Below are 23,874 nucleotides of genomic sequence, written 5' to 3'. Positions count from 1 at the left end.
CTAGACTATACTTGCAGTATGCAACTTTCTCGACGTGCACATTTATTGATAAACATTGTGTGTGTGATCAGAACCAGAAGACTTTGCCTCTATATTCATAGCAGGCAAATAATAAACCGTATGATGTAGCTGCTTCAGTTTTGGGGTCTTTGTGTTCACTGACTGACAGAAGAGACGTTGTTTAGTTACACCTGTTCCTGACCGTTCGGTCTACTTTTCTATGAAGAAGACCCTGCCTTATTTGACTAATTCAGACCGTCAATGACTCGTACGAACACAGTCAGTCCAAATGATATAAATGATTCAAAGAGTGTGTATAGTACGCAGAATAATGATGAAAAGATTATGCTACTAATAATAACAGCATGTAAATAGTGATCTCTTTTTTCCCCATGATTAACTGGTGTAAAAGTAGGATTCTTTCCGGGATCGATATGTTAAACATGCGGTTCCTTTAATGCCAATCAACCGTTCTAGGCTCTGTAATCGGATGTGACGGTCAATGGGGTCCAATGCAGCACTAAGACTACTCTAACAAGACAAGTAGAGACAGTCCTGTAACTGATGAAACATAGAAAGTCACACAACTGATTTGCGACTGCTTTCTCAAGGATCTTAGAGAGGAAGGGAAGGTTAGATAGTTCTGTAGTTAGGCAACTCCTCTGGCTGGGCTTCTTAAGAAGAGGTTTACTTACAGCTACTTTGAAAGGCTGTGACATGACCTGTTAGTAAAGACACATGGATAATATCTAGTAGAGAGGCGCTATGGACACATGGAGATCAGACATCCAAAGGGTTGTGAGCATCAGCTGTTTCCTGACCTCCTGACCTCGCTCCACCCGTTTCCCTCCGCCGGTCCGCTCCGCCCTGCTGGTCTCTTCCGTCCTCCACCCTTGGGCTCCGTCATCACTCCTGTCTGCACATCCTCCTTTATTTATACTGGAGAGACTGTAACCGTGTGTGCGCGCTTATCTTTCCCCCTCACAACTCATACAATAATATCAGCAGCGATGCGAAGCCCCACGAGAAGACGATTTATCCAGTTAAGCCTTTTGAGTCGTTTTTTTTTACGACTTTTAAAGCCGTGAATCTGATTATGTTAATGATGGTTTAGGGTATGTAATGAAGTATCTGGTTGGAGTGTTTTATACAGCCGGCCTTTTAAAAAGTTACTTGCGTCGGTGGAATATGATAAGTTAGCTGTTCAAAAATAACCTGGAAACTAAATAAAACAAGAAAGAGTTGTAGAAAAATCACCCAATTTCCATAATTTAAACAAATTCCCAATATTCCTTTCACAAATATTACAAATGTTTCTATTCTCTCTTGCTGCTGTTGTGAAATATAGGCGTATTAGTAAGTAATAAAAGCTGACTAGTCAAAGGAAACTTAAATGATTGCCTGACTTGTAGTGAAGTGGTGTGTTTGTGTTCGTCTTCATGAATAAATGTTCGGAAGGATTTTCATCTGCGGAAGAACTGCATGATACTAAACATCTAAAAAACCTGCTCTGAATACTTTAGGAGAGCAAAGTGGTGAGTGTGGAACTGACAATCTGAACAAGACTGAGAGGGACATGGTCTGGTTTCAGTTCAGAACACATCGCCCCCTTCTGGTCATTCAGAGAACTAAAAAAAAAAATCACTTTTGATTATTATTAAACTTAAACTGAGACTACATTTACTGCATGGCCAACCATGGTCCTTCCTTAGGCTACTCTCATTGGTCACTGGGCGGGTCAAATGGAGGAAGAAGAAACATATAAAATGACTTCCTCTGCGCGTGATCAATCGCTCACTCACTAAAATCAATCAGAGAATGTTAAACAAACTCTCTGCTGTAGTTTGAGGATCTCATATTCTCATATGTCAAAACTACATGGGCCTTTTTCTTAGCACACATTTGGACCTTTCACTGTATCACAGCGTGACGGGTTTGTTAACTCACTGAGTCAGGGGGTAGTCTTGTTGACTCCTGGGCTCCCCAAAAAACATATTTTTGTTGAAGCAGTTCAACTCTTTTAAAACAGACAACTGTCTATCTTAGATGAGATCTGCAATGGGTTTATTTTGCCCTGAAGCAAAGTACGTTGGTCTGCCTGGCTGTGCGCGGCTCTGGGGGTCCACCACCTGTGTAAACAGAACTAGGATACGATACAATAACACATGTGTTCTCCACAGACCCTGGCAGAAGTGGATAGTGTGAAGAACAATGCAAAAGGAGAAGAAAAAAAAACATTTTGGATCAAGAGAGTGGAAGAATGCACATATAATACATCCCCAAATGCATCCAGCAATGCAGACTTACCTGTGTAAGCAAGACTTACTTCCTGTTTCGACATTAAAAGAAAGCTCTTACATTATATCAGGCTGGTCTACACATGTCAAGAGACGGCAGCATCCATGTTAACTTTGTTTTCCTCATCAGTTGTATTATGGTGCCGTTTCTTGCCTATGAAGATTAAATGATGGAGCAAGAGAGGCAAGAAGAAAGTGAACAACAAGAAAAGCAAGATCGATACCCAAGTTTTGCTGATTTTAACTATTACAATGTGTAAAATGTTATGTAATGTACAGCATGGGAGTCCCATGTTTACTTGCTGTGTTCAGGATCTTCTAACAAGCTGTACAGTAAAACACCGGATCAGTTTCAAAAGTCTCCTCTTCTCTTCTCCTCCACAGTCTCCTTCTCTCCTGCCAGTGGAAGAAAATTCCTTTTAGTCCCACCTTAATAGACCTCTTTACCAATGGGCAACGCGAGGAAATGAGTCAGAAACAAGGAGGGAGAGGAAACTATTGACATTCAGCCCTGTGCACTGGTTTCAGTTATCAGCTCCAGCAAAGCGACGCGAAGCAGCACACGTACAACCGGTTTGACCTTTCAAAATAATAATAATAAAAACGTATTATTATTTCTAAATAAATATTAAAAATATGTGGCCTCCCTAAAAATATACGTGATCCAAAAAAATATAGTTTAATATAAATACACCGTGTCAAACAAAATTTAATCGCAGGTTTGGCATTATTTATCCAAGTCGCCCTTTTATTTTGAAGGCACAGTCGCGTGGTTTCCGGTACGTCTCGGACTTTTCCCCGTCCAGTTTGACGCAGCTCGTAACCAGCTGCGTGGTTGCTAGACGACTCAATCTGCAACACCGATGTGGACACGGTAAACCTCGCGCTGCACGGAAGAGACAAACACGAACATGTTTTAACGGATTTCAGGAAGATACCGGCCCACGGTGCCCACCGGCGCGTCACCGGCTCGTCACGAGGAGGGTCCGCGGGGTTGTACCCCCGAGTTGTAGTTTAGCTAACGTCTCTTTTGTTGTCCCGTTTTTGTGTGTGTGTGTGTGTGTGTGTGTGTTTTTACTACGAACGTTAGCAAGAAGTACGCTTCTTCTTTTCTTTTTTTCCTTTTTTTGGCGGGGGGCTCAGAAAAACAATGAGAGCACTAACGTGCACGCGCAGAAAGTCCACTTGTCCCAACTCGACGTGACGCTCGTCCTCCAGCTATGTTCAGCGGGAAGATGTCTCTGGACGCGAGTGACGTCCAGACGGATGAAGACTGCGAGGAGCTGGTGAGTCCTTTACGCTTTGGTTGAGTCCAGAAACACGAGTCCCCCCGCTCGAGTCTGTGAGTTAAAGTTATTCAAGTTATTTCACTGACCGATACGAACCGATTTAAAGCCTGTAGTTGTGACACTGAAACACAACACAACCGTTGTGTGGCGGCTGTTGGCAACACTTTGGGGCATTTTTGACCAATGCTTTTCTTTCTTTTTTTGTTTGTCTACTTTAATGAGCCTTTAGAGGTCTGTAGAGGTGAAAGTATTTGCTCTGCTATTGTATTGTGTTGAGTATATATTGATTATTTCCATACTTAATATCGTGTCGTATGTAACTTGCTTGCTGCTGCCACAAACAAATTTCCCTCTGATGATGAACACACTATCTATCTATCTATCTATCTATCTATCTATCTATCTATCTATCTATCTATCTATCACTTTGCAAATAGAATATTTTGTCGAACATAAATATGTTTGTGTGTTTTGTGCACTTTTTAACCACTGGTGTGTGAGTGTAAATGTCACAAACAAACTAAACAGAGGCTAAACATTATAAGTAGAAACATGCATTGTTGTTATTTTTATTATTATTATGCATTTATGTTTCAAAGTCTCTGCCTCCTGTGTCCAATCTAGGGTGAGGATAGCTTCTCTTTCTCTGCTGATGTTTTGGAAAAGGTAAACTTGAAAAATGAACTTCCAATGTCATGAATCCGGCCAGCGTTTGATTGACACGCCTCTCATCTGCGTTAACGCCTTGTTTTTGCTCACCGTCAGATCAAAAGAAGGAAGAGATCCTCCAGCAAGCCTCCCCCGTCCCCAAGTAAGACCCGCTCAGCTGCTCTGTGGTGACAGTTTGATGTTGTAACTAACCCGCTTTCCAAAATGCCGTGGTTGTTGACGTGCGGCGTGTATATACATGTGTGTGCAGGGTCTCCGTACCTCTCCAGTATGAACGTGAACCCCAGGAGAGCAGCAGTGGCGGCCTGGAGGCTGCCTAGGGCCTCCCTCGGGGACACCAGAGGGGACACTCTTGGGGAGAGTGGCTCAGCTCGCCTCACATCCCTCAGCAACGGTCATGGTAATTATCACACACACACGCCAAACACACATGCAAAAAACTCTGCACACGGTGCCTCTCCTCAGGAGGGATGGTGGCTGCTGAGGCTCACATGGATAGAGCGAGAAAGGAGAGGCTCAAGTTTGTTCAGCTGGTTTGCTGACTTTGCTCAGTACCGATATCGTTGAGAAAGCCGATGACGAGCAACTCTGCAAGTGTTTCAACAATATTTAATTCTGCAGGATTTTTCCGGGATTTCACTAATAGAAAATCAGTTCTATACCGTATAGACTGTATATGGACTGAGCTGAGGAACGAAGGCGCCGCACAGGAGAAGTTTCAGTTGGTTGCCGTCTGTATCTTCGCCGCTTGATGCCGCCAAATCTTACACATTGCACCTTCAAATCTGCATAAATTCATTTTTGTTGGCCACCTGGGGCAGAATAATAACGACATTGACACTTTTCAATGAACTTGGCCATTATGTAGAAAATACACTCAGTTGCCAGTTTATTAGGATCACATAGCTAAAGCTAACGTGGTCTAATTAAACAGTACTGCACTAAATCATGAAGGGTAAAATGTTATTTATTTATTGATTCAACTGTCATTATCATTTTGACGGTTTAGCTTGTGTTGCTACTTGACGTGTTTCCGTTATTTAACCTACCCTCACCGATATAAATGGGTTGGACAAAATAATAGAAACATCACAGTTTGTTTATAAGTATTTTGTTGTAGCTAGAAGCAGCTGTCTCAGATTCTCCATGACTTGTTCACTTCATTATGTCTGTGCTTTAGCGCATTGTCATCAGATCTCTTGTTCGATCGAAAAAAAAATTGAGCGCTCGAACTCCATGGTGTTTCAATGCCCTGACTTGTGTTGTGATGTACCTCGAACCTCCCTCTCTGTCTACCTCTTCTTTCAGATGTGTCCCAGATCCTGAGGTCAGAGTGTGATGTCACGCCAGAGCTCCTCAAACAGACCTTGAGCACGAGGAAACACAAACATCACTCTGGATCCAATGGTGAGAGAATATGGAGGTGGAGGAAAGTCGAGAGGGGAGGGGGAAAAAAAGCAGAGACGGGTGAAGCTGAGGGTCAAGGGGGTCTGTCGAGGAGAGCAGACAGCTGCAGGTGACAGGCTGGGTAGTGAGGTAATGAGTGTTACAATTGAAAGGTGAGTGTGTGTGGGTGTTTATTATATAATCTCCCCTTTGTCCCGATGCGTTTGCAGGCTTCACCGGCAGCACAAGCGACCCCAGAGAGAAGCAGGACATGTACGATGAGATTATTCGACTCAAGAAGGTAAAGAGTTACAAGATGACTCCAGTGTGTTCAGCTTGTCCGACAAAACAACAACAACACACTGTTAGAACGCATCGTGCATCAGTCGCAGCGAAGTGGAGGGACTCTTCTTCTTTTTCTGCAGGAGAATTCAGTCCAACACAAAGTCTGCTGCGATGGCCTTGAGCAAAGCTCCAGTGTGCTGCTCTGTAACTTTTATTTCCTCTGCACATTAAAAGTCCATCTAGATTTGACACCCCAGGATTTTCCAAATGCGTATTCCTCTCATGCCTTCCTTGTTGTGTGATTAATCACTTGTGCTGTTGTCCACAGAGTCTCCAGGCGCATAAGTCTGACAACCAGCAAATGAAAGCCAGGCTTCGCCGCCTGGAGGAAGATAACGCTAAAAGAGAGAAGCAGATAGAAGAGCTGTTGGATCCCACGAAAGTATGATCACTAAATACTTTAAATGTGTTTTGTCATTTAAACAACAAATATATTTAAAAAAAAACATTTGACACATTTTTCTGCAGGGATCTGAATATACCCGTAGTTTTGTGGATAAGAAGAAAGAAGGCAGTGTGGTGAGTATGTTTCAGTCTGTTGATAATCGGCTTTTTCGGATTGATTTTACACCGATTTTGTTCAACTTGATCGTGTCCGTTAAGGTTCTCAATGGGCTGAAGCAGAGAATCCTGAAGCTGGAGCAGCAGTGTCGAGAGAAAGAAAATGCTCTGAGGTGAAACACTCTCCCACCTTCGCTGAAGTCCATTTGGTTCATGGGTGAAGCGGCGCAATACTCATATGCTTTTCTTTTCTCCAGTAAACTACAGAGCGAGCTGAGGACCACCAACCTGGAGGAGCTGAAGATCACAGTAGAAACCTACTTTGACGAGGTAACATGTTACTTTCCTTCCTGAATGTTAAACTTGAGAAATCTTTTGACATTTTTTCTGAACACCTGAAACGATCATGAGGACCGAGAGAAACACTTCCACTAAAAAGTGAGTGTTTGCATGAAAGAAGCGCTCCCTCGCTGCTCGATAAGCGACGTCATCGTCACGTTTACTTTGGTTCGCAGACCGTGAGCTCAGCTGTGGAAACAGGAAACCTCCACCTGACTTGTAAAACGTGTGTGTTTGTGCGATCGTCTTTCAGATCCAGAGGCTGAGGACACTTCTCCAAGCGGCAGAGAAAAGGTTTGCGTTTGCTCATCCATTCCTCTGCTCCTGTTTATTTGTGCTGGAGGAGAAATCGTGTCATGGAGTTGCAGAAACATACAGTTTTACTGTATGTTTCTGCAGGGATGATGTATCGTTAAGTTTGCATTTAGGACTCATTCCTGCAGCACTCTATTGGTGAACGTTGGTCATCAGACATGGATCAGGTCTAATAATAGGATTATTGTATCTTTTGCCCTCTGCAGTTTAAACCAACGTTTATCTCACGGGTATTTGAACATGATTGTAGGTTGCTGGCTGAGTGCTGGTTGTCGCATTAACTTTTCATAAAGCTGCCAAGTAAGCAAAAGCGATCCGATAAAGATATTGTCCATTGTTGGCACAGTTGTGTTGAAATTGCAGTGTAAATATTGCAGATTGCGCTTTTAGAGAACTGAAATTGGACAATCGTGTTCGCTTAAATTATACGTTTGTCGAATAGGTTGAACGTGTGTTAGACACGTTTCCTCCACCGATCTTTAGAGAGGCAGAGAAGGTTAAAGGAGGCGTCGTCTGTGAGACGCAACTGCTAGTCGGAGACTTTAATCCTGGCCATACAGATCAGTCAAAGTAAAGGGTTGAAACAACTGTCACCCCTGCATTATATCACAAATCCCTCCTGCTCTCTCTTCCCGTCTGCAGTAGCCGAGTTGAGAGCAAATGCTCCCAGAGGCAGCAGAAGGTTTTAAGCTCCACGGTTCATCGTCTGTCTGAGAACCTGAAGCAGCTCCAGCAGGAGGACGCGGCGCTCAGAGAAGAGCTCAACACCGACAGCCCCGCAGGGGGAATCAAAGGTGTCTTCTCACACACTGAACCACACTGACACCCTCGGCCCGGGGCCTCAAAAACCAACCAGATTAAAATGCATTTACTTCACTTATTCCATTCATGACTTTCTAGTTGTGCAACAATGTATTTCACACATTCATCGCGTTTTTTTTTTTTTTTTTTACAGCTCTTTGTCTCAAAGAACCAAACTGTATTTGGGAATCAGACTCGTATCAGAAGAGCTAACAACATGAATATTTATATAGAGGGAATGAAATATTTTGCTCATCAAAGTTCTGTGGGAATAAAACACCATATGCAATATGGATGCCATCTTCTATGTGTTATTTAATGTCACGTTATTGATGTTTATCATGATATAATGTATTTTTATGGCAACTTGAGGTTTTTAGATGATATAACTAGAGTGAGTGCATGACTTTGAAACATTCCTGTAAATCTAATGTTGCCATAAAATAGTCCTGCTCATTGATTGACAGCAATAACTATAAAACTATAAAACATTGTAACAAAGTGACAACTACCTCTGTATAAACAGTATACATCTCCTCTTGTTTGATACTTTTATACTGTATTATAGTATATAAGATCAAAATATATACCCCAAACAATAGAGTATCAACTATTGATCATTTATGTTTTAACACGGCCTAAAATACTTTTGTTTCACAGCGGTTAAATTTTCACTGTGACTAAAATTAATAAAGCTCTATTCAGTTATACCGAGAGGAAATCACTTTTTAAAATTGCATAAATTCCAAGCCATTGTTATGTTGTGTGTGTGTGTGTGTGTGTGCGTGTGCGTGTGCGTGTGTGTGTGCGTGTGCGTGTGCGTGTGTGTGTGTGTGTGTGCGCGCGTGTGTGTGTGTCCTAGGATACAGAGAGTGGAGTAAACAGAGGCTGCTGAGGAGGCTGTTGGAGGTGGAGAAGGTGAGCGAGCTCTGACTAGTCGCCCGTGTGAACACGTGGACTCACCTGTGACACGCGGCCGCTTCATCACAGACCGACTCCTCTCTCCTCCTATCAGAGGCTGGAGGACGGCAGGGGACACGCCCCGTCGGCGAAGCGCTGCGACCAATTGGATCGGGAGGTCCAGGCCACGCCCACGGAGATTCCGGGGTTTACCATGGCAACAGAGGCAGCAGCGGTCTCCGTGGGAACGAACACAGAGGAAGGGGAGGAGTCCTCCGGTCTGAGGGAACGCCTCGGCCAATTGGAGAAGGAGGGGGAGGAGCTTCGAGAGAGGCTGTCAAGTAAAGAGTGAGTGAGCGGCAACGTGAGACTGTTTTCATGTCTATAGAAATGAAATGCGGCGTCTACACCTTCACAAGCCTCGATAACAATAATCTCAATGCGTCATATAAACCAGAGGGAGAACAGAGGCCTATAAGTAAAGTTTATAAAGGCACAGTGTGTTGTTCTTGAGTCTGTGTCTTGTTTGTGTTCTTCAGAGATGAACTGAGACAGTCGAGGACAGAAAGAGCAGAATCGGAGACGGAGCGGTGGAGAGCCGAGCAGACGAAGGAACGGGACAAAGAGAGGCAGCAGCATCAGTATGTTTCTGGTTGTGTTGTGACATTCATATGATTAAAGGACGACAGAATCAGAATAAGAACCATTCATTTGCCGGGTATGTTACACATACAAGGAATTTGTCTTGGCGGGTGGTGGATACATTAGACAAACAACAATCAACACAGTGCAATAGAAAGAGATTAAATATATAATATAAAAGAAAGTACAAAAAACAAGTGTACTATAGGTACACGTGCCGTACTCTCAATCTCTGCTGTATAAAGCTTTTTTGTAACATCAAACAGCGTCCTCATACATGTTCATACTCTTCGTATATATGGTATGAATTTAAAAGAACTGTCAATGTCATTCCTCAGCTGATCCATCTGTCATACAGCTGCTTTGTAGTTACTTCAAAAACGTCCCAGCAGACACAGTTGGCATCACTATAAAGACCCACTGGAGGATTGTCTGGATGCAAAGAACGTCTAAATATACACCAGCAGTGTTGTCGATGGGCAGATCAATATTACAAAGACATTAAATCATAAAGGGGAGTTGTTTACAGATGCAGTTTACCTACTCTGGCAAATGGCTTTGTGTATCATTGACATGTGTGCGTGTGTGTGTGTGTGTGTTTCAGACGGGAGTTGGATCAGTTTTTGGCGAGGATTCAAACTCTGGAAGACCGAAGTAAACCTGCACAAGCTGAGCTCCCCTCTCTCTCTGCCGCATCGCCAGAGGACCTACGACCCGGAGCAGGTCTGGAGGAGGAAGACGAGAGGGACAGTGGAGGTAGAGAGGAGGAGGAGGAGGGAGGAGGAAGAGGAGGTGGAGGAGACGAGTTAAAGGAAGGAAGGGAGAATTCAGCATTGGTTATCCAGACAAGCTGGAGGGAGCACAGAAACAGGGTATGTGACGCACCGCGATTATGTAAAAGAAGTTATTGAGAGGAAGTATTCTATATGAAATGTCCTGACACTTTCTTTTATCTCCATCTCTCTGCGTTCTACTTTCAGGACATCGTGCTGCTGCAGTCAGCCTTGAGAGGTCATCTCCTCAGACAGTCGCAGCTGAAGGACCTGCTGAAAGAAACACAGAATAAGGTTTTCACCCACGCACAAACACTTCCATGCACACTCACTGCCACTCTTATGTTGCAAATCATTGCATCTCCTTCAGTCTCAATACCAAAGTTGCTTCTAGAAAAAAATTATTGGCCACTGTCATAAAGGAAAACTATACTTTTAGTGAATTCTTCAGTTATTTTACACGCTTTCACCAGGATGTAACTCTACGTTTAGTTCCACAATTGCACTAGAGTTTGTACTAAAGTCTTCACGCCACCCCTTTCCCTCTTACTGGTCAGTGTGATTTGTCAATTGGTATTAAGCTTGAAGTAGTACTCGATAGCTCAATTCCACAAATTTACCTCAAGGGGCTTTTCCAGTACATACGCCCTCTCTCCTTAGACCCTCGATTTAGGAAGTATAGAGGTGTGGACAATCAGGAGGACAAAACTGCAGATGGGAAACAGACTAGAGACACTTCTACAGGCGAGGGCGAGTCAAGTGTCGCGGCAGTTGATGCATCTCGATGTGCATCGCGGGCGCGGCATCACGGCCTTGAAGTTGCACTAACTTTTCTCAAACTTTGAGAATAGACACTGATGAAATGAAGACTAAATAATACAGTATAACAGTGTTTAAGAATGCAGCCAGATGTCATATGGACAGATTTGTTCTGAAGTAAATCAGTTTCGCAGATTAATCAACTGACCACTAGAGGTCACTAGAGGGCACTAAAAAGGATCTCCCCCTTCTCACCACAGACATAATTCTCTGTCTCTGTCTCCCTCTCTGAGCTCCTATTTCTTTGTCTCTCTTTTTTTCTTGCTCCTATCGTCCTGAACTCTTGTTTTCAGGCCGTAGAGGTGACAAACCGCGGCGATGCCTCATCCTCCGCAGAAGGAGACTTTGACGTGGTTGCCTTGACTATGGTACAGTCAGCGTTCAGGGGACACCTGGCTCGCTGTAGCCGCGCAACAGAGAGGTGACTCACGTTTGTACGAGGAAAAGATGTGGGAAGAACAGATCCAGTCAAACATGCAGTGCTTTGTGTGTGTGTGTGTGTGTGTGTGTGTGTGTGTGTGTGTGTGTGTCTGTGTGTGTGTGTGTGTGTCTGTGTGTGTGTGTGTGTGTGCGTGTGCGCGCAGCTCGGGGTTCTCCGTGCCTTCTCCAATGGGAAACAACGCTCCCACGCTGGCAGCACCAAGAGCTCGCTCGACACACACACCAAGCACTACAGGTGAGGTTCACACGTACCTTTTTTGTGTGTGTGTGTGTGATCTATTTATGAGCAAACGCTGCAGATAAAAAAACATGAGCTGACTCAGACTAACCATATGGTGCAAAGCATCGGTCTCAAAGAAACTCGAAACAAAGAAAGAAAAAGTTTTAATGCAGATAGACAAAAACCTTTCCCACTCCTCTATCGTCCCCCATTCTACAACTGTGTAGCTACTTGGGGTGGGAATCGATACAATATCATCACGATGCTTAAGTCCCGATACAATATTATCGCGATACATTGAGTATCGCGATATAATGCGATTTATTACATTTTTTTCAACCCCAAATTGTCCCCAAAGGATTCAACAAAAAACTTAGTCAACAAAAAAATACATTGATTTCATTGTTGTAGGACCAAAACGTTTAGAATTGATTAAATAAAAGATCGATACTTGGCTTCCATGTATCGATACAATAACGCCACGCAAAATATCGCGATACTATGCTGTATAAATTTTTTCCTCCCACCCCTAGTAGCTACACATCTATCTTTACCGAACCTCTCATCAAACACAGCTTAAAGGAGACATATTATGCTCATTTCCACCATCATACAAATATTTGGGGTTTCTACTAAAACTGGTTTACAAAAACCTCTATTTTTGCTCATACTGTGTATATTCAATACATCTGTATTCACTGTCTGTTTCAAAGGAATTTCGTTGCTCGTTTAGTTGAGTTGCCATGTTCAGGCTTGATGTTTGTTGGGTATGCAACACCACAGCATCTCCCTTCTCGCAAACCCTCAAAAGTCAGAGTGGATCTGGCCGCCGCACTGATCTAATTCCCGGGTGCCTGGCTCCTCTGCTCCAGACGCTGCTTTTCCAGCCTCCGTCTCCTCTTACTGACACTCAGCAGGCCCGCGGACCAGTAATCCCATTACCTCACGTGACCCTCCGAAAGAAGTTGTCTCTTAAGTTGCCTCTGTTCAAGATCCCTGTCCTACCGTGACCCGAGGTTAGGCCGCTTCTTAGATTTAGGATGTTGCTGTATTTCATAACCGTTGCCTGTGTTTAAGGCTACATTACAGTAAATTGCTTTAATGTTTTCTGAAGTGAACAGATTGTGGCAATATACAGAGCTCAAAAGATATTGTGACAGTGGATTTTCTCTACATGGACCGGTCCCCACCTAAATGACCTTGTCAGACTCCACCAGCCTTCCTCCATCTCTCCCTCCTTCCTTATAGATCGACATCAGACGGGTGCGCAGAGCAGCCATGTCAGCATTTTCTTGTTGTTTTTTTCATCCTTTTTTTCATCCTGCGTGCTGACAGGACTGACCCTGCGTTGGATGTGCAGTGGGCTCCACTGAGAGACTTTGGACTGCACCAGTTGTAGCGTGCACACCTGATCACATTGCTCAAGGCTGGAGCAGACATAGGGGGTCCTTCGTTATGGGTTATGAACATGCAGTCGTTTCCATGAGAAGGAAGCTTGTAATTCCAGAATGCTATGGCACATTGTATTTGTGTAGCTCCATAGCTACGTCCTCCATTCATTTATTTTCAGGGTGTGTCTGAATTGCTTTGTACCCCTCTATAAAGACGGTGGAAAGCAGGGAGCAGAAGAAGACCCCTGGCTCGACTCCAGCAGTCACCCCTCCAGGATGACGCCACCAACAGGTTAGAGAGGGGGGAGGGGCCGTATCCTTTTTCTGCTTTAAGATGATTTTTTTTAAGCGAGAGCCACATCTTTATGAAATCAAATATTTATGTTTTCCTAAGAGCGATTAATTAATCCCACTGGATGAAGCCAAAATCACACCTGCCGTTCTCCTGCAGACAAAACGGAGCTGCGTTGCACAACCGAGTCCGGTGGAGCCGCCGGGGTTGACTCTGACGACTCTGACGACATCATCGTGTCGCCGTCACGTCCTCTGAGAAGCAGAGAAGTCTTCATCCTATAGACCTTCTGGGTTGTGTGTGTGTTTCTGTGTGTGTTTGTGTGAGGGAGAGAGATAGTGTGTGTGTGCGTGTGTGTGTAGGAAGAATGTATGTCTGTTTCTCAGACTTGCACAGTCGCATCGTACCAAATCCTCATGGTTTGGGTTCTCACTGAACCGGCAAACGATATTCCAATATAGTCGGGATAACATTTAACATGCACGACATATTTCCTCTCTATAGTAATAACCAGAGCATTCTGGGAAGTTGAATGCAGGTTTATGACGCGACGCTTCAGAGGCTCGTAAACGCCTCACTTGATCTTCTTCAGGACACTGTTCACTCTGACCCGGAGTTGACGCGAGGCAGAACGGATATTCTCTTTTAGTTCAGGACTACAGCACTTGCATAAACATGAAATGGATATCCCGTTTGATTTTAGATCTCGTGGTTTATCATTTGTGCCAAAGTGCCTACTGCGTGGTTATTAAAATGCCAGTAATAAATGCATTAATTTCACATTAACCTAACACACCACTTTAAATTTCTCTGGAGGTTTCACGGGCTTAGGAAATAATCAACGAATTATATTTTGCTTGCTTTGCGACACACAAACGGCACTACACTAATCTATCACGTGCGCTTCGTAAGGCGGCTGTATGATCGAGGGATGATTCTCTGAACTGATGCACTATTGAGTCAAACTGTGAATAAATTATAGATCCGTCTGCTGCAATACTTAACACACGGGACAGTGGAGGACATGCCGATCATGTTTGTGCTTTATAATAGACAAATGATGGACGCAGACTACGAATGAGTGCAGTTTTTCCCACATGATGTGTAACTTAATTTCTCAGACTTTCAATAAAATGCTGTTTTTATAATGAAACCTCTTGTGTTTTTGTTTTTTTAATTAGACTTTACAATTTTAAAGGTACTACTTTAGTATTTCCACTATTATTTATACTTATGTATACTTCTACATGGCATTTATTCAACAACTACAGTTACTAGTTACTCTTTTAGATTAAGATGTGATAATTGTTTAAAGTAAAGTGCACATTAAGGCATCAGTATTAACAGAGCTGAAAATGAAAAGTACCCAACACGAAGATACATAAACATTTATTTAAAGTATCAAAAGTACTCCTAAGTGGCAGAATAGGATGATATGTGATTATTATTATTACTCATACATTTAAGTGTAAGCAGCTTTTTTATTCCGTTAAGGTGCACTTATTCGACTATTTTACACACTGTTGTGTTAACAGCACATTGATTCATCAAAGTAACTAAAACTAGAGCTGCCAGACAAATCTAGGGGGGTAAAAAGTATAATGTTTCTTCCTGAAAGGTAGTAGCGTAAAAGGGTAATTAGAAGACTTTTACTTGTATATTAGTCCCAGCTGAATTTATTCCTGCAAAACAGGAGTTTTACTTTCGATACTTGGAAGTGCAGTTTATCGTGAACAGTAAATCACTTTTACGAGAAGGATTTGTAAGGCAGGAGTTTTATTGGAGTATAGTTACATTCATTTTACTTAAATCAAAAGCAGTGGTCAAGGAAGTACTCCAAACCTTTTACTAACTCAAACAGAACAATCTCAGTATGTAAAAGACTACATTCAAAACCTTAATACAATACATCAGCATCAAAAAACAATAAAGTATCAAAAGTAAAAGTACTAATTATGTAGGATGACCCATTTAATAATAATATTAATCACACAGATGTATTATTATCATTGGATTATGATTCGTAAGCATCACAATGTTGCAGCTGGTAATTTGAACTACTTTGTATTACTGCCATAGAATAATCTCCAAAGATTACATGATCATTTACTTGATAATTCATATTTTAAAGAACACATAAGAATAATACATGTAGTGGAGTAAAAAGACCAAGATTAGCTTCCAAAATGTAGTGATAAAGTATGAATGTAGATTTGTGTCTTTTTTACCCAAGCAAATTTGTAGTTTGAAGTAAATTATCGTCAAATATTTTCCCTCAAGAAAAAAATAGCTCCCAAAAAAAAAAAGCTAAAAAAAAATTGATCTAAAAAAAAAAAAATCCTCTAAAAAAACAATATTTTTTTTTAAGTGCAAATTTTTTTTTGAGCAATTTTTTTTCAGAGTCTTAGAGAAAATTTCTTTTTTTGAGAGAAAATTTTAGTTTTGAGAGCATTTTTTTTAGAGCGTCGTTTCATTTTTTTAGAGCATTTTTTTTAATTGAGAACAAAGATTTGGAGATAATTTACTGACACCAAACTAGAAATTTGCTCAGGTAAAAAACTAAAGTAAATTAACTATTGAATATCCTGACTCTAACGTGTACTACCATCGTTTCAACGTTAGGGGGCGACCTCTTTGCGCATTTGCTCTCTCTCTCTCTCTCTCTCTCTCTCTCTCTCTCTCTCTCTCTCTCTCTCTCTCTCTCTCTCTCACCCTCTCTCTCTCACCCTCTCTCGCTCTCCCCTTCTCTCTCTCTCTAGCTGCCGCAAAGCCCCGTCCTCCAGGGCTTTTTAAACGCCGTGTTTTCTTCACGCTCCAACAACAGCATCCAATTGAAGCGCCGCAGCGCGAAACTCTCTGGAACCAACGGCCACCGTGGGAACGCACGAGCGCCGACCGTTAATGGTGTGTGCAGGCAGGGGACGTTAGAAAATAGAAAGACACCGTGTTTTGCGGGTCAGCGACTTTTTTCAACCCCCCCTCTCCTCCTCCCTGCTCTCCGCCGGGAAAGGCAGTTCATAACGGTGGGGGGGAAAGAGCGTCCTCGGTGAGATGAGAGCGGACCGGGTCGGTGACTGTCATTCCGTTGTTTTTCAATGCGGTCGGGACCGCAGCTAGCTCGGAGCGGCCGCGTTGATGCAGCAGCAGCGCACGGCTGCGGGACTCAAAATCCACCACCGGACCCAGGAAGACAATAAGGTGAAATCTACGCCGACCCCCCAAGACGACGCCGAAACGAGAGTCTGTGTCCGCGCTTCGGCTTCACTAAGGTAAGTCGTACCACGGTAAACCCCCCCACCCCCCCTCAACCCCACCCCCCCATCGGATGTGGACTCGGAGCCCCCGTAGCTCTCTCTCCCCCCTCCGAGAGACTGCGGTAGTTTTTAACGGACAAAGCGGGATAAAGCGAGCTAATCCGGTTTTTCTTTCTCGCTAACAATGTATTGACTCAACGGGGCTAGTGATAAACACAGCGAGGATACCCTCGACAGTGGGTTGACCTACATGCGTGGGTTCAGAAAAGTCAGTATATTAGAGAAAAGGGAGTCGTGTGGGGTTCCGATGTATAAACGGCCATTTCACCGTCAGCCACACGTTTAGGTTTTCTCACGGAGTGTTCACGGTGTCTTTTTTTTTTTTTTTTTTTTTTTTACCGTCTGGGCGTAAATGGGGGTGATGCGAGGTAGCTGTCAGCTATTGTCCTGCTTTAATCCGTGTACAGTATGTTCAAAATACTGCGTGACCTCATTGGTTTCACAGTGGGAAGTCTAAATTCAAAATGCCAATTTTAGGGGTGACAAATATCGTCGTGCCGAGACGGTTTTATTAATGGTTTGTTTGTGAATAGAGTGGGAAGGAGATGTTGTGTGACACTAATATTGCTCACGGTTGTCACGATGAAAGACACATTACATTATGACAAAAGCTGTTACCCAGAATACACCAAAACGGCCCTCAATTGGGAAAAAATATGCATATTGTTTGAGGTCATTATGAAAGACTTCACATAAGAAAATAAGTAATATGTCATATTGCAGTGTTTTAACCCTGTTGTGCACTGGCACAGCAGTGTGCACAAAGTGTCATTGATTGACACAGACGTACACAAGATAATCAATCTATGCACATTAATAGGGAACAATAATGACCATGTGGAATTTTTAGGACATCTTAATAAAACTGCAAGTGGAGCCCTGACGAATGCAAAAGAGAGAGAGAGAGTACAATAGATTGGCTTGTTGATGTGGATTGACATGTTTGTCCCACCCCCGTCGCTGACTAATCACAGATAACTCATCACTGTGGCTTTGTAATAATGCCAGTCATCGGTAATTACTCCAGTCGACCGAACTGGGTTTTGTTATTTTGATGGTAAACAGTATTAGCAGCGAGGCCCGTGGATAAAGAATCCTCATTGTCGTCGATATGAGCAGTTTTTCTACCTCCTTCTGCCGTGACAGGTGGGGAGAATAGTGCGTGAAGTCATTTTCTCTGCCCTGTTAACACGCCATGGTGGGGGATTTCTCCACAGTGTCCGTGTGAGGAATCAGGTTTGAGAGTGAAGTGACATCAAGAAGGATCAGGATGGCGGCCGTGGTGAACTACTCTCCGCCTTGGTGGGTGAATCTGCTCCACCGGATGCCTCATTTCAACATCGAATTCCAGCTCGTCAGCAGTGACTTCAGACCGGAGGACTCCGAGTACCAGAAGGTAAGACAAGTACGGGGGAATAATTGCGTCCCACTCTGGGATTCATCATCCTCTTCATCATGCAGCATCATCTTATCATCCCACCTCTTGGCATCTGCGCACACTGTGATTTCACAGCAGAGCGGTGGCCCCCCGGCTGTCCTGCAACCACAGAGTTGTTGTGGCTTCCCTTCCCGCATCGATCAATGCTTTGTGCTGGTGTGTGAGAGAGAGAAATGTCCTTGAATCAAGACACTGATCTGCCTGCTCCATCATTTTTATGGATAAATGTTGTGCAGAATCTATTAGCTGATTAATTAAAAGACAGGTGGTTAATGTCTGCACTATATATCTGAGGAAGGGGAAGATTAATTAGTAGAGCAAACAAAAAGATGTCAAATGTTCTTTTTTTTTAATTACATTTCTCAAATGTTTGCCTTTTCCCTTGAAAATATTGGTTTTAGATAGTCGGGACTTATTAAGAAATTATTAAAATTCCCCTTTGGATGAACTGCTTGTCTAGACAATCTGCTGAGAGGTAGCAAGTAGGCGTTGCTTGCTTCCCTCTTCAATAGTCACAAGAACCAATAGAAACAGAGCGCAACGTGTAATCCCGAATCATACCGCGTCATACCATGGGCTGAAACTCAAACAAAATGCCTGTAGCGAGCTAGAAATACCATATTTCGTTGCGTCAAAAGATCATTTAAGTACCCTTTGTCCACCAGGGGTGCAGTTGATAACTAAAATGATGATGATGGATAATGACAAAGACGATGAAGTCAGCTGTTTGCAAGTTACTGTTGCAAGCTAAGTAATATACCATAATGCCGCACAGCTAATTTCTCCACATTACCCTGTAACTCAAGTTGCATATTGTTAAAATGCTTTAGCGTAACTTAAAGAAATCTAGTTAGCCTAAAACTGACATGTGGACAGAGAGCTCTCTGCACATGGAACGTCAGGCACACTGAGATCCCATAGTTCTTCCCTTCCTCCTGCTGATGCTTCACTTTTGTCTTCATATTCTCTGTCAGCTTCTAAAAACATAGTTCTGGTTTCTTTGGCCTGTTTTTTCCAGCTTTTAGGCTTCTGATCTGCTGTTTGCGAGCAGACAGAATTGATGTAGAGGCACCTTTATGTGTCCAAAGCCAGTGGAGAGAGATGAATTGTTTAACCCTCCTGGGCGGGCGGTACCCACTCAGGCTTTTTCTCTACAGACAGGAAATGATCGTGATGATGACACATTTTGATAGTCAAGTTTATAAAGCCAAAATGATATGCTATAATATAAATAATGTTTCTAGTTTGGTAAATATAATGATTTTCTGATTGTATGTTATTGTACATTTAATACCCTTGGGCTTGGACTGTTTCTTTAAAACAACCTTCCTGAGCTAATTCATAATGGTTCTTCTTCCCTATTGCCTGACATTTTATTGGCTTAACAACTAATCGATGAATAGAAAAAATAATCAGGAGTGAAAAGCAACCTTTAGGATAAAAAAAAAGAAGCCTGAAACCGATTGCAGCTATTCTGTGCAAAAAAAAACCTGTGACTGAGTGTGCAGCGTTGCCTTAGAGAGCAGCACCATCTCAAAGAGAGGTTTTGGCCCAGTTTTGCTGCATTTCATTTGAATCCTGAAACAAGGTGACTTCCAGGTCTCTGCACCAGAAAACCCCCCACACGAAAAAAGGCCAAGACACATCGTTTAGAACCCCACATTTCATGGGCCGCAGTCACCCCTCAATGTAGTTTGCTGACATGTACGTACGGGGGGGGAGAGGAAGGAGAGGGGGGGCGTGCAAGTTCAAGAGCCGAGCGTGGGAAGGCACCCACTGCCGCTAACAAGGGAGGGAGATGGGAACCGGAGGGAGAAGCGGGGGGAGCGAGGAGGAGTGCGGAAGATAAAAAGAGACTGATTGGAGGCGAGAGGGAGCGAGAGGCTCCGATGGAGCCATGGGTTGTGCTTCTAAATTGCCAAATAGCCACTTCCTGCGAGCTATTCAGTGTTTCACTGAGGGCCTTTGTGAGTTTGTGTGTCAATGTGTGTGACTACTAGAATTTTAAGGACCCCTTTTTTCAGACGAATTACATCTTGACATATTTTAGCAGACGGGGCTGTTTCTATGCCAACCGAGCATCCTGCACCGCACTCATATGTTTGTTTGCATGTGCAGCAGCGGTGCATGTACAGGATGCCACATACAGTATGCTCACTTTCTGCGTCAGCGCGTATTTCACACTTTGTGTTGTTCGTCGAGGTGAGGTCACAGATCTCCCTCAGGGGTGGTGTGTTATTGTGTGTGTGTATGTGTGTGTGTGAATATAGGGGTTCTATTCAGGATGAAATCATTAATTCTGGCTAGACGAGGGGAGGGAGAGGGAGAGATAGAGGGTGAGAAGAACAAGGAAAAGGAGGTTGAATTGGGTTGCCGAAGGGAGGGAGGGGTGAGGGAGTGAGGAGGGAGAGGAGGAGGGAGAGAAGGGGGGGGGGGGGGGGGGAGTGGGAAGGGAGGGCTGGAGTCTGTTGTGAAAGAATGCTCTCTTTCTTTCTTTCACTCTTTCACTGAGGCCCGTCTTTAGATTGGCTCAGTATATCTGTCTCAAAGGCTTTCATGCATCCACTCATCCAGCTGAGAAACTCACCAACACACACACACACACACACACACACACACACACACACACACACACACGCACACAAACAAGGTCCTACACAGTGTCCTTCAGTGCACCAAGTCCGTCACCACAACACACACACACTCACACTCCCACACAATGGAGAGAGATTCTTCTGTGTAGTTGTTTTTCTTTCTGATGTGTTTTGGCGCAGGTTCATTTGTATTCAGCTCTTGAGCCCTGAAGCGGCTCAAAACTTTCTTCTCACACAATGTCACTCACTCATTCATGTTCTTCTTCTATCCGATGCAGACATTTTTTTTCTTTCTCTTAAACAAACACAAAAAAGACAGAGATAGAGCGAGAGAGAGCGAGGGAGACAAGACCAGTTGGTCTCTGATGACTTTATTCGGGATGCTGACTCCGTGGCTTCTCTTTATTTCTTTTTTTTTTTTGACAAGAAAAGCGTTTTTAATTTAGTTTTCTGAGAAGCTGAAACTGGAGCTCTTATCCTGAGGTTCTGCAAGGCAGTGCAGCAGTAGCTTGTGTGTCTGTCTGTGCACGGGTGCGAGTATTATGGTAGAATCGCACAGTCAGCTGCCGGCCACAGTCAAACAGCTGCAGAACATTACAGCGGCATCATGTGACCTGTAATAACACATATTCCCCGGCTGTGGAAAGTAAGTCTGTAATTGGTATTTTGAATAGTGTGTTACAGTTTTCACAGTGGAAGAAGTTATCTCATTGCGTTTTGGAGAGTATCAAAAGGAAATTAAAAGGTTTAAAATATAGAAATATGACACGCAGGTAATCCGAGTACGGATCCGGCTCGTTTTATGTCTTGGCTGCTCTTTGACTCGGTAGTACAGGTAGCATGAATGAACCCGAGGTCAGGCAGCGCCTCAGGAAAGAAGTTGAGAGGATAGACGCCAAGGCCGGGATCCAGAGTAACACCCAGGCAGGGGGAGTGCAAGGGCAACTCACTGAGGTGGAAGTGATTGATCCTGTCAGCTCAAACACACTCGCGCGCATTCACAGGCGAGCGCACACACACACACTTTAAATGGACAGATTGAAAGTAGATCACTGTGCCTGGGCATTTAACATTTAGCCCCTCCTCCTCCTGCAGCGTGCAAGCTGATCACCAACAGCATAAATGTTCACAAACACACACACACATGCACGGCCAAGATCACCGTGCTTATTAGTGGCTAATTGATCCACGCTTAATCTGCGCTGATGGTTTGTCAGCTTGGCAGGTAATCTAGCGGCCATCATACACAGTGGGAGCAGAGAGCTGGTTCTCGGTCAGATTATACGTTTTAACTTGAAGCCCAGACCTTATCGGTACAGTTGCTATTGCGTTACATACAGAGGAGAAGCTTTTTGATGACGTAATCGTTCAAATCATCAGAAAAACATACCAACAATAATTGGTTGCAGCTTCTCAAATGTAAGCATACGTGTCTTTGTTTTATCGCGAGCAGGTTAAAGACATCACTTTGGGTTTTTGGGGAAAAAAGGATTGAATTACTTTTTCATAAGGCTGCAACTAATGGTCAATTTAATTATGGATTCATCTGTTCATTAGTTTCTCAATGCTTTTTTTTCTTCTTACAATGTCAAAAAAAATAGGAAAAAACAATTTTCCCAAAGGTTGTTTCAATTATAGCAAAAGTACAACAAATATAAAGAGTTAAATCTCATATATGACAAAGAAATGTCTATCATCGATAGTCTAATAGTTATAACTCTACAGTTCAATCCACAGTGAAGCACTTTCTCTCTCATGTCACTTTTCCTCTTCATCCCTGTATCTGTGTCATCTCATTGTCATGCTTGCAGCAGCCTTTATGATGAATGGATGCCATGAAAACATCTGTTGTTATGTAGCGTGAGGTTTCGTTCTCATTCTTTAAAGCCTCACGCATTTCAAGCTTCATGGTTTTAAGCCTGAACGTTGATTTTTATAGACACAAGGGATCAAACAATGCATTAGTGGAGCACAGAATGCCCTTACGGTAGAGCGACGTCTCTAGCTTTAAGCCCAAAGATAATAACATCGGATTTTACAAGGAATCTACCGAGCTTATCTCCCCCTCCTCACCTTCCTCACCCTCCTCACCCTCCTCCGCCCAGCTTCTTTAACATGTTGGAGAAAGGCAATCAACTGATTTCCTCTAACTCAGCCCGGCTCAACCAACGGCTTTCCCATGAGAGAGCGGTAATGACAGAAAAATTACACAAAAAGCACAAGCTATCCCTTCCTGATTATTCTGCAACCTCTCTGCGGCCAAACTACGGCTCGCAGGCCAACGCTGGCCCCGCTGCCTGTTTTTAAAAGGCCCGCAGGGAATTCTTTTAAGTCTTTTAAGTGCCAATATTTAACTGGACGTCTTTACAGATTTACACAGAGCATCACAGTGTTCTAAGTGGGCACTTAGTGGGTATTTCATTAAAGTATTTTATTCATTTAAATCAAATTTAAGAGCAGCGGATATATAAATATTTGTTGGAAAATGTGGGCTCACCAGTAAACGCCTGTAATGTCGACCGCTAAACTGTTTACTAGTGTTACGTTGTTGTGTTGATAGAAAAGGAAGTAGAAAATTGTACGGCACGTAGAACACAAACAAGATGTTCTTGCTGTGTGGCTGCTTGCAAAATGTAGTAGTATTGAGTGTGAATATTTACAGTAAATGTAATGCCTGTCGTTGGTATCTCCTATCTGTGGGCTTACAGTTGGAGACCTCAGACAATAGAAGTACTTTGATGCCTCTGCGGGGACTGAGGGTTGTGGTTTGGACTGCTGCTCGAAGGTTAGCTCTCATCTCTCCCTTCAGATGTCACATTACACCACTGCAGGTCACTTCCTATTAAGTGAATCATATTGAATCCTCTCTACTGTGGCGCTCCAGTGACCCACTAGCTGGATTGGCGGTTGGCCTCCAGATGCGATGCTGGCCCGCTTAAACATTCAACACAGTTTACTTGGAAATGCTGCCCATCGGTTCTCAATGGAAAAAGAGGTTTGGGCCTTTTGAACTGACAAGCGAGGAGCAGCGTATCAGCTGGCTCTACTGGGCCCTCAAATATTCTCAGTGGAAGTCGTGAAGCAATGCGGGTCAGTTGGTGGGTCGGC

At 43.4% G+C, this 23,874-nt stretch overlaps 2 protein-coding genes across 4 annotated transcripts in view; both read left to right on the top strand.

Moving 5' to 3' along the window:
* Nucleotides 1–3,116: 3,116 nt before the first annotated feature.
* Nucleotides 3,117–14,573, top strand: iqce (IQ motif containing E). The gene is made up of 21 exons (XM_068588769.1): nucleotides 3,117–3,583; nucleotides 4,211–4,252; nucleotides 4,352–4,397; nucleotides 4,506–4,655; nucleotides 5,564–5,662; nucleotides 5,872–5,942; nucleotides 6,255–6,368; nucleotides 6,455–6,505; nucleotides 6,590–6,660; nucleotides 6,745–6,817; nucleotides 7,080–7,120; nucleotides 7,784–7,935; nucleotides 8,805–8,860; nucleotides 8,958–9,190; nucleotides 9,382–9,483; nucleotides 10,089–10,356; nucleotides 10,465–10,551; nucleotides 11,370–11,497; nucleotides 11,661–11,752; nucleotides 13,343–13,420; nucleotides 13,580–14,573. Exons 1-21 carry the CDS (start codon nucleotides 3,518–3,520, stop codon nucleotides 13,702–13,704), a joined length of 2,145 nt encoding a protein of 714 aa, XP_068444870.1. The 5' UTR covers nucleotides 3,117–3,517; the 3' UTR covers nucleotides 13,705–14,573.
* Nucleotides 14,574–16,170: 1,597 nt separating this feature from the next.
* Nucleotides 16,171–23,874, top strand: part of LOC137792941 (protein tweety homolog 3-like) — a 28,495-nt gene continuing 20,791 nt past the window's right edge. For all 3 annotated transcript variants that reach the window (XM_068588772.1, XM_068588771.1, XM_068588770.1), the window contains exons 1-2: nucleotides 16,171–16,689; nucleotides 17,952–18,130. In XM_068588772.1, the coding sequence (XP_068444873.1) occupies nucleotides 18,005–18,130 (126 nt within the window). In that variant the 5' untranslated portion in view covers nucleotides 16,171–16,689; nucleotides 17,952–18,004. The remainder of the gene's footprint in view (nucleotides 16,690–17,951; nucleotides 18,131–23,874) is intronic.

Source organism: Clinocottus analis, unplaced genomic scaffold (genome assembly GCF_023055335.1).
Source record: "Clinocottus analis isolate CAN_PGR_092001 unplaced genomic scaffold, fCliAna1.0.p SCAF_22, whole genome shotgun sequence".
Lineage (NCBI taxonomy): Eukaryota > Metazoa > Chordata > Actinopteri > Perciformes > Cottidae > Clinocottus > Clinocottus analis.
The sequence above is the reverse complement of the archived record's forward strand: the minus strand, read 5'-3'. Positions and strand labels throughout refer to the sequence as shown.